The sequence below is a fragment of the Salvelinus sp. IW2-2015 genome, linkage group LG2 (assembly GCF_002910315.2).
Source record: "Salvelinus sp. IW2-2015 linkage group LG2, ASM291031v2, whole genome shotgun sequence".
In the NCBI taxonomy this organism is placed as follows: domain Eukaryota; kingdom Metazoa; phylum Chordata; class Actinopteri; order Salmoniformes; family Salmonidae; genus Salvelinus; species Salvelinus sp. IW2-2015.
The window spans coordinates 2,544,098-2,553,923 of NC_036839.1; the positions used below are offsets into that span (position 1 = coordinate 2,544,098).

Consider the following 9,826-nt stretch of genomic DNA (forward strand, 5'->3'; position numbering starts at 1 on the left):
TATGTGTTATTTCATAGTTTTGATATATTCACTATTATTCTACAATGTAGAAAAAAGTAAAATGAAAAGAAAAACACTTGAATGAGTAGAGGTGTCCAAACTTTTGACTGGTAATGCATATACACACATACAGTAAGCTACAAGCATATACAATTTCACATACAGTAGATGTCACAAATGCAGACATGTTGATGGAAAATATATATTTTCTTCCTCATGTGTCATGTAAATAACAATTAAAAAAAATTATCTAACAAATAATCAGAAATCTTTCATTTTGGGGGAAAAATATACAAATTGTATAATTGTCCACCCTAGATTAAAATGTACCTTATATATATATATATATATAAGTGCTTAAAAGAAAGTGCCTTAAAAGGCATCTAGATAAATTACCAAGAGCATTTATTCACTTCATCCTTTTATCCTATCTCCTCGAAGGCCAAAGACAAGGTTGCAAAGTGAGCCATAGATAAGCAAGGCCTCTACTATGGCTTCAGCTTTGCTGTTAGTGTACACACATACATAGCCCAGAGTGGCCAGACACATCCCTGTCAGTGCTTTCCATAAGGTGCAGAAGCGGTTTGCCATTACGCAGACAAATTAGCATGTACATTATTAACAGTGGGCGAAGAGTGGGATGAGATGCCCTACAAATATTTTCACAGTTTGTCAATGAATTCTCTCTCATCGCATCTAAAAGACCCTGAGATCTTGGGAGGTTCAGTTTAGGCATCGATCCATATTCTACAGCTCACAGAGCCCCATACCCCTATACTGTACTGTATGTCCCAGTCATTCCTATGAGTAGGCACTCTGGTCGAACAAGAAGGCCAGCAGGCACTCTGGTCGAACAAYAAGGCCAGCAGTGATCAAGGCTTTTCCACYCCAAGCCTGCCACTGACTGGCCCATTTCTTGAGTCACTGCACTGCCAGGTCTTCAGCAGGTCTTGACAGAGGACTTAGAGATGTCTGAGGTCTTCACGATAACGCTGGCTCGGGTCTCTGCAGCAGAGGCCTGGCTGGAGGAAGCCTGCTCTGAAGGAGTGTGCTGGGCTGCTGGCATGTCCCTTTTCCAGGGGCTGTTGTTGTAGCTGATGAGGGGCATGGGGTCCCTGGTGCTGGTCACTTTGAAGTTGGTTACCTTTCCAGTAGTGACAAAGGTGGCCATGCTGGGTAGTGAGCACGATGGTACTCTCAGCACAGAGGAAGCTAAACGTGATCCCCACAGCCCACCACGAAGATGCTGCAAGTCACAGTGAAGGTGGGGTTTAATTCAGCCATAACCATTCAAACACTTATTTCAGGATATATCTGAATATAGATTTGGCCACTAGCATATTTCTTAATGTGTATAGTAGTCTGTTTGTAGATTCTTCATAAATCATTGACAGCATTAGAAGAGGGAATTTCATTGACACTAACCACGTTTCCAWCCACAGTTTTCATGCGAGTAAAGTCATACCGTATAAAAAKAAAAATCACAACAGCTGTGATGGAAATAGGAAGTTTCGATGCAATTTTATAAACGCCGACAGATCATTTGTTCATTCAACATGGTGGGATCTTATTGTGTGTTGAACTTTAGATTTGTACTCAGTACATGAAAACTTAAGAGAAAAATTACATTTTGTGTGCGCGCCTGTTTTCTTTATGCYGATTTTTGCATTTTCGCATGAAAATATGTCACCAATTGGATGGAAACCTAGCTYTAGCAAGTCTTGCAAAACACGTGGCATATTTACCAATGAAAATCTATTACTGCAACTTGAACACATTGGCATGCACATGTAAATATTGTCATGTTTACAAGCGCTGCATGCCTTAATACTTTCTAACATGCTTGTAAACTGCTCTTCCTGCTGTTGAGCTCTGCATGATTCATCTATACTAAGGAACCTCATCTCCCCCCTCTTCACCCACGGACACACACACACACGTGCGTGTGTGCAGCATCAAATTTCCTCTTCCAGCTCAATGTAGCAAGATATTCTACAAATACCACAATAGCCATCTTGTCCACATTTTTMAAAGTAGCTGACAGCCAGGGCTTTCTAGGGCAAAGAAAATAGCTTGGCATTATACTAGTTTTCTCTGTTTCTCCAATGGGCATGTCATTATGTATTAGAACATTACAACACAAAAGGGCAACAACGGTTGAGAAATAACGAATGCTATTCTGTTGAATTCTGTAACTGTATGTGTGTGCCTTGATTTGTGATTGGGCTTGTTTTGAGCACAATTCAAGACATGAAACGAGGTTTAATCATTAGCCAGGGGACAAAAGTGAATCCGGTATTCACCAGAGAGCTGCCTTCTGTTTTTTGTCTTTCTTTGCGTCAGAGCACTTTAGAACAGGAACTGACAGTATGGGCTGGGCTAGAAGTAAAAGGGACAGTACCACCATTCTACAGTTACAGTACTCTTACTACTGTAAAGCAGTCGAACTGGCTAAGGTAATGAACTCAAAATCGTCGGTTTCAAGTGAAGGTTTGTTTATCTTCTGATCGGGCAGGGTTAATGATTCAGCTGTCTGTACAGTATGTTTCTGTGTACCCAGGCAGGCCCAGACATGCCGCTCAGCCCTATTAGAATAAGCTAATTCTGCTAGCTAAGTGCACTTCCCTTGGCTTAGAGAACAGGCCAGCTACAATGGCACCATAAAACAAAGCTATCGCTTTGTGCTGCAAGTACTCCATAAAGACACACAGGCTCAAAATCAAAGGCTTCTTTCTGTGTGTCAGCTCATGATTTTTACTACCTTTCCAATCTTACAAAAGAATCTAGCTGTCTTGAATGATTATTTGGCTAACATAATGGTTAGGAGGCAATTTTTTGACTGATGGCCTTTCCTCTGATACAGATACGCAATTGGACAATGCAATTGTTCAGTGTCCTTACCCCCTTAGAGTCCTCTTCACTGTGCACACTGTCTGTGTCACTCTCTGTAAAGCAGAACAGAAAGAACCATGAAAACCCACAACTCAGGGATTTCCAGACTAACAGGTTGGAGAAGGATGGGCATATGAAAGAATGTCAGAGTTTTTTTTTTTTTTTAGTTCAATGACAATAGGCTTTATCTGCTACCATCAGTGATGAACTCTAGCGAACTTCTGTACATAATCATATGTTATGCTTCACCAAAAATGAAACATGCAGGAATAGCAGGGTAGTTATATATACAGTATCATACTATATGTAACACATCAGGCGGATCAATATCAACCATATACAGTATCATGTTAAGCATACACATACAGAAATAACTGTATAAATATGCATAAATACAAGCTCATATTCTGAGTTCAACTCTTTCTGTGTTAARGCTTCTCCCAAGCAACACATTCACTTATTCTACAGTAATACCATTGAGCAYGTTGAATGACAGTGGTGATGTAGCCATGTTGATGATAACAAGCACTGGCCTGGCCTTGGACTTTGCAACAGGGAAGCCCTAATGGCTCTCGTAGACACTAAGCAATACACCGCAGTACTATACTATCTAGACTGAATAAAAAGTTCAAATGTTTCAATTTCACTTGGCATTTTCAAATGGAGGTGACAGTGTGCCGTACAAGTCGCAGGCATACACTGGTGTTCGAAAATACAGTGGTGCCTCCCAATCACCAATCAAATGATTCACCTGGAGTACATTAGAATAACAATGTGATTGTAGTGGCATTCTAATCCTTCACATCTCTTTCATCGCTGCTCTGAACTATAGGAATTACACCATTGTTAACACCTATAATGGGTACTGATGTGAGTTCCAAGCAACCCCGTCTGTTGTGTTCGGGCGTGGGTTGGGGTAGAATGGAAGAATTTGGGGGATGTGGACTGACCTCCATACGAGGACACAGGGGAGATCTGGAGTGGGTACGGGTGGCTGGAGCTGACCGACTGCTCCTCATTCTCGGTGGTCACCTCGATGGTCTGACACACATATGGCAGGTCATCGATGATCAGCTGGTCATCCCCAGGGCTGCGACTGCCCGGATGAAGATATTCTGAGGAAGCGCAAGATAATCCCTGGTTATACATTTGTCCTCCAGTGGAAAGCCTAAGCAATTTACTCACAGCTATATGCATAAGACATTAGTAAGTGTGTAACTACTATACACGTCTCCTGTTGTGCTCTCTTAATGGTCTACCACACGACATCAATTKAATTGATTAAATGTGTGTAGTTGGACACAGACACTGATGCCAAAGCTCTTACCTGTGCAGTGTGTAATGTACTCCTCTTTCACTTCATCCTTTAACTCTACTTTCACCACTTCATGGTCTTCAACAGACCCATTCATGCTCTCCGTGGATGAGGACCTGGGCTCCACCTGTTCCTGGGGTGACAGAGGCAGAGAGGTGTGGGCATCTCTTTCCATCCTCACTGGAGGTCTGTCATGCTTGTAAAACGATTTTAGCATTTGCCAAGTAAAATGATCAATTTCAAAGAATGGTTTGAATGGTTAGAATGGTTAGAATGAGACAGAGGTCTTCTGTGTCAACACACACTAGTTATTACCTTGTTTTTTCCCTCTTTTTCCCTCTTTTTCTTTCCTAGAAAACACATCAACATGACATTCCACTGTTAAAAGGTGGACACAAATTAATCTATTTCAGTGTGTRAATTTCAAGCCTATGCAACCGCCTCAGCGAGAAGATAAATGTAGATATGTAGATAAACTGTTGATTGCTAATTAACAGTAATGTAATAATATCTACAACATTAACGAATGTTAATGTAATCAAGTGTTAATAACATGTAAAACCGTGCTTACAGCACATATTATACATGAAATAAACTTGGCTAGTAGCTACACCGTAAAGCCATAAGTGTTATCCTCTCTGGGAGCTGATCTTTAATTCAGTCTCTGCCATTTCTAATTTAATTTAATTGTATGTCTTTATTTAACCTTTATTTAACTAGGCAAGTCAGTTAAGAACAAATTCTTATTTACAATGACGGCCTACACCGGCCAAACCTGGACGACGCTGGGCCAATTGTGCGCCGCCCTATTGGACTCCCAATCACGGCCGGTTGTGACACAGCTGGATTTGAACCAGGGTGTCTGTAATGTCGCGTCTGCCAATGAGATGCAGTGTCTTAGACCGCTGCGCCACTCGGGAGCCCCAATCATTGTTCTCTCAGAGCTAGAGGCAACCACTTGCCTTTCTTGGTCTGGCGCTCWGACGCAGACAGCATCTTGTATACCCTGAAAGCGTTAGTTCCCTTCTTGATGCTCTTGTCTTTCACCTCCTCAATATCAGGCAGAGAGTTCATTGCACAGCGGAAATTGGCCTTCCATGTTTTCGGGTCTGGTTTGTCGATCCCTAGTTGGTATTTTCCTGAATATAAAAAATGACTAATTATGGAAAGGCTATGCTGCTGCATAAACTTGAGTCATAACACTGATCATAACACATAACAGTGGCATTGGTAATGTAACATACTGTGTATTGTTGGCCATTTCTTATCACTTCATTTTCACAACTGTACCTGTATGAATGGCCCAGTTCTTGAATAAAGGAGCATCTTTTTCCAAATCCCAGCCATGTCTTGCAGCATGCATCCATGGAATCTGGAAGATCCTCTTCTCCTMCAGGTTCATCACAACAATGATTCAGACATTTATGACTTGGCTAACACATCGCACACATCTTGCGCAATTTGGTCGGCTGCATGGTTAATCTCCCCACGTCCAAATAATCAGGGACGAAAAAGAGATTAAGATGAGTCCATAGACTGCTTACGAGGTACGGAAACAAATATCCGAATACATTCTTTCGCTGAACTATCCTATTATGTTTAAAGAGTTACTTCCTTTACATGCCCATTAAAGGTGCTGACAAACAAAGTCATATGTGAAAATAGTCTGTTTTTAAAAGACTGAAGCACTGGAAGCATTTGAAGGTTATACATATTCAGACCCTCTCACTTTTTCCACATTTTGTTACGTTACAGCCTTATTCTAAAATGTATTCAATTGTTTTRTTCCTCATCAATCTACACACAATACCCCATAATGACAAAGCAAAAACAAGTTTAGAATTTTTTGCAAATGTATATATAWAWAAAWAAAAAAACAGACGTATCACATTTACATAAGTATTCAGACTCTTTACTCACTACTTTGTTGACGCACCTTTGGCAGCGTTAAAAGCCTTGACTCATCTTGGGTATGACGCTACAAGTTTCTCCCATTCTTCTCTGCAGAMCCTCTCAAGCTCTGTCAGTTTGGATGGGGAGCGTCGCTGCACAGCTATTTTCAGGTCTCTCCAGAGATGTTCGATCGGGTTCAAGTCTGGGCTCTGGCTGGGCCACTCAAGGATATTCAGAGACTTGTCCCGAAGCCACTCCTGCGTTGTCTTGGCTGTGTGCTTAGGGTTATTGTCCTGTTGGAAGGTAAACCTTCACCCTAGTCTGAGGTCCTGAGCGCTCTGGACCAGGTTTTCATCAAGAATCTCTCTGTACTTTACTCCGTTCATTCTTCCCTCAATCCTGACTAGTCTCCCAGTCCCTGCCACTGATAAACATCCGCACATCATGATGCTGCCACCATGCTTCACCGTAGGGATGGTGCCAGGTTTCGTCCAGAAGTGACGCTTGGCATTCATGCCAAAGAGATCAATCTTGGTTTCATCAGACCAAAGAATCTTGTTTCTCATGGTCTGAGATTCCTTTATATTTCTTTTGGTAAAACACAAAGCTGGCTGTCATGTGCCTTTTACTGAGGAGTAGCTTCCGTCTGGCCACTCTACCATAAAGGCATGATTGGTGGAGTACTGCATGTTCTCCCATCTCCACAGAGGAACTCTAGAGCTCTGTCAGAGTGACCTTCGGGTTCTTGATCASCTCCCTGACCAAGGCCCTTCTCCCCAGATTGCTCAGTTTGGCCAGGCGGCCAGCTCTAGGAAGAGTCTTGGTAGATCTAAATTTCTTCTGTTTAAGAATGATGGAGGCCACTGTGTTCTTGGGGACCTTCAATGCTGCAGACATTTTTTAGTACCCTTCCCCAGATCTGTGCCTCGACACAATCCTGTCTCGGAGCTCTACGGACAATTCCTTCGAACTCATGGCTTGGTTTTTGCTCTGACATCTGTGGGACCTTATATAYACAMCTGTGTGCCTTTCCAAATCATGTCCAACCAATTGAATTTACCACAGGTGGACTCCCATTGTAGAAACATCAAGGATGATCAATGGAAACAGGATGCACCTGAGCTCAATTTCGAGTCTCATWGGGTTTGTCATTATAGGGTATTGTGTGTAGATTGTGGACTGGGGATTTAATCAATTTTGGAATAAGGCAGTGACGTAACAAAATGTGGAAAAAGTGAAGGGGTCTGAATACTTCCCGAATGCACTGTGTATGTAACATTTCTYCCTGAAAATAATACATGTAACATTTCTACCTCATTCACATATCAGTAGTAATGAAGGAATACAAATCCGCTAAAGAAAAACTGTCCTGTCTGGCTAGATGTTGTATGTAGGCTACAGCTCGCTGTTGTATAATTAGTTTGCGTTTGCGAGCTTGACAACATTAGCAAAACATTCACATTACAACTCTTCCTTAAGTCCTTGCAACGGTTCCGTCACAACCGTTTTTTGTAGATAAAATGTTTGACATAGTTCTTTTAACATCCTGTCATGTGTGCTTATTGTTTTACCATTGATATGTTCTAGGCTATTTTGAGACCTTAAGAAGGATCCGGTAATGCTGGAGTGTCTACCAATGGCATGTCCACATTTATGAAGTATTTATAAAATATAAATAGCCCACACTTTAGATGAAGTGATGCAAAAATACTTAACTAATGATTAGTAAAGGGTTTATAAGGACCTACAGTATATTACATCTAAGGAATGGAGTAATGATTAATACATGATAAATAAACAATTTACTAATTCATTATAAATGCTTTATTACGTGGAGTTATTATAAAGTGCTACTCAAAAAAGTTGTTAAAAGAATATAGTAAGATGCACACAGGCTGTTTAGATGTGTGCATGCTTGTTTGTGTTCCTATATGATGGAGGGGTTATGTTGGTTGGTTTGGTAGCAATTGTTGCTTCAGCAAAGCTTGAAAAGCGGGTACAGTAATAAACTTAGAACGCGGTGAACTTCCATACTAAGGCAAACTCAGTGTCTCAATAAAGATACATTTCACTTACTCTATTAACCCATTTCAGCCCAGGAATTAGGCAAGAGTTGATCTGTTCCTCCAACCATGGCCGCATGCGCATCCTCTCCACTGGCATGGTGGCCTGCAGACACAGAGCAAGGAGGAAATAAACAGTCAATTGAATGAATGAACCCTTCACTTCACTTCCTGAAGACAGCAACAGATCAGAAAACATCTGAGACCAAGTGGCCCATTTGGGGGATGACAACTCCCTGAGCTTATCAGCAACATCTGATCTCARACAGAGCAGAACCCAGTGCCAAAACACATCAAATACAGAGGGGCCACAACAACACACAATAATAGCTTCAGATGTGTTATATATCACATGTCGAACTGTACTCTGTTCATGTGTAATAAGGTGTTAATGAATCTTGAAAAGAGGTTAACGGTGCACGTGAGGCTCGTGATGACCATGACCTCTAGTTAGTGCTGCAAGTAGAGTAATCACGTTAGTGATCAAGGTCCACTCCAACAAAACGCAACAAACTCCTAAACCAATAAACTGTAACAGGTTATGAGAATGTTACTTTAATATATTTGCATATTGGGTTTATAGTACATATTCTATTAAGAACATTATGCCAATAAAATAACGAACGTGTAGTTATCATTTAGTCAACCCTGCAGTTGTAGCCTAGTAGTTYTGAAATTTACCAGAACCAAGCGTGTACCAATTCCATTATGCTTCCAATTTCTTTCCGAGCCTGATAATAACATACACAATGTAAAAGACAACTACCGATAAATGGTTACTTCAATGGTTTGTCGACATTCTGGTGCGCTATGCGCCACAGTTGGCAACAAATATACATTGCATCCGTCTCGCAAAGTCACGCTGTGGCCAAAACTGACAGCTGTTCAAGTTCACCAGAAAGCTGGCTGACATGTCAACACAAAAGTGAAAATAAACTTCATTCCATGTCGGATTGTCGGTTGCCCATGATCGGATCAACGTTCTATTACTTTCGATTAGGGTTTACATTGTCGCTTCATGATTCTATGGATACATAACTCTTCAGCAAAAACAACATGCGGAAACGTTACCTGCGATAAAGTGTTCTATTCAACTAGAGGTATCGACAGTCCTCTTGCCAGTCGCAAAGTTATCCCCGTGTAGTGTGTGATTTTGTGTACCYAAATGAAAACTATTAGCCTATTTCAGTGTCCAGATCGAAAGCAAAACAAGTAAAGGAAGTGCTTTGCGTGGAAAACCCCTCCCGATATATTCGTTTCACGTCGGCTGGACATAGATGGCGTTGTACGTAAGGGGTTCTGGAGCACGGAAGTCGTGCTCATTGGTCTACGGCTACGCCTCTGCAATCGACAGCTCAATTTCATTTTCACTTCCTCAAACCTCATCTGGTTGTATTCCAGTTTGCTAGGCTAGTGACCAATCCTCAAACAGGGCTTTCGTTTTTGAGATACCCCTACTCGAGGTATAAAAAAGCACAACCATATTTTAACATATCTCTAAGGTCTCCTAWAWACGAAATAGATGGTTGTATAAAAATATTTACCAGGTTTTCCTTTTGTTAGCTGTTCAATAGACAACTTTCCAAGTCATCTGTGATCTAAATCAGTGCTGTTTGGTCCTGCCTGACAAAAATAAAATCAGTAACATGTTTTTTGATGAGTG

General features: G+C 41.2%; 1 protein-coding gene across 1 annotated transcript; it reads right to left on the reverse strand.

Moving 5' to 3' along the window:
- Nucleotides 1–506: 506 nt before the first annotated feature.
- LOC111973202 (interferon regulatory factor 2) lies at nt 507–9,404 on the reverse strand. Its single transcript, XM_024000486.2, has 9 exons — nt 9,235–9,404; nt 8,177–8,269; nt 5,498–5,597; nt 5,170–5,346; nt 4,523–4,557; nt 4,220–4,340; nt 3,843–4,007; nt 2,902–2,945; nt 507–1,246 (listed from the first exon to the last, which is right to left on the reverse strand). Exons 2-9 carry the CDS (start codon nt 8,261–8,263, stop codon nt 941–943), a joined length of 1,035 nt encoding a protein of 344 aa, XP_023856254.1. The 5' UTR covers nt 8,264–8,269; nt 9,235–9,404; the 3' UTR covers nt 507–940.
- Nucleotides 9,405–9,826: the final 422 nt, after the last annotated feature.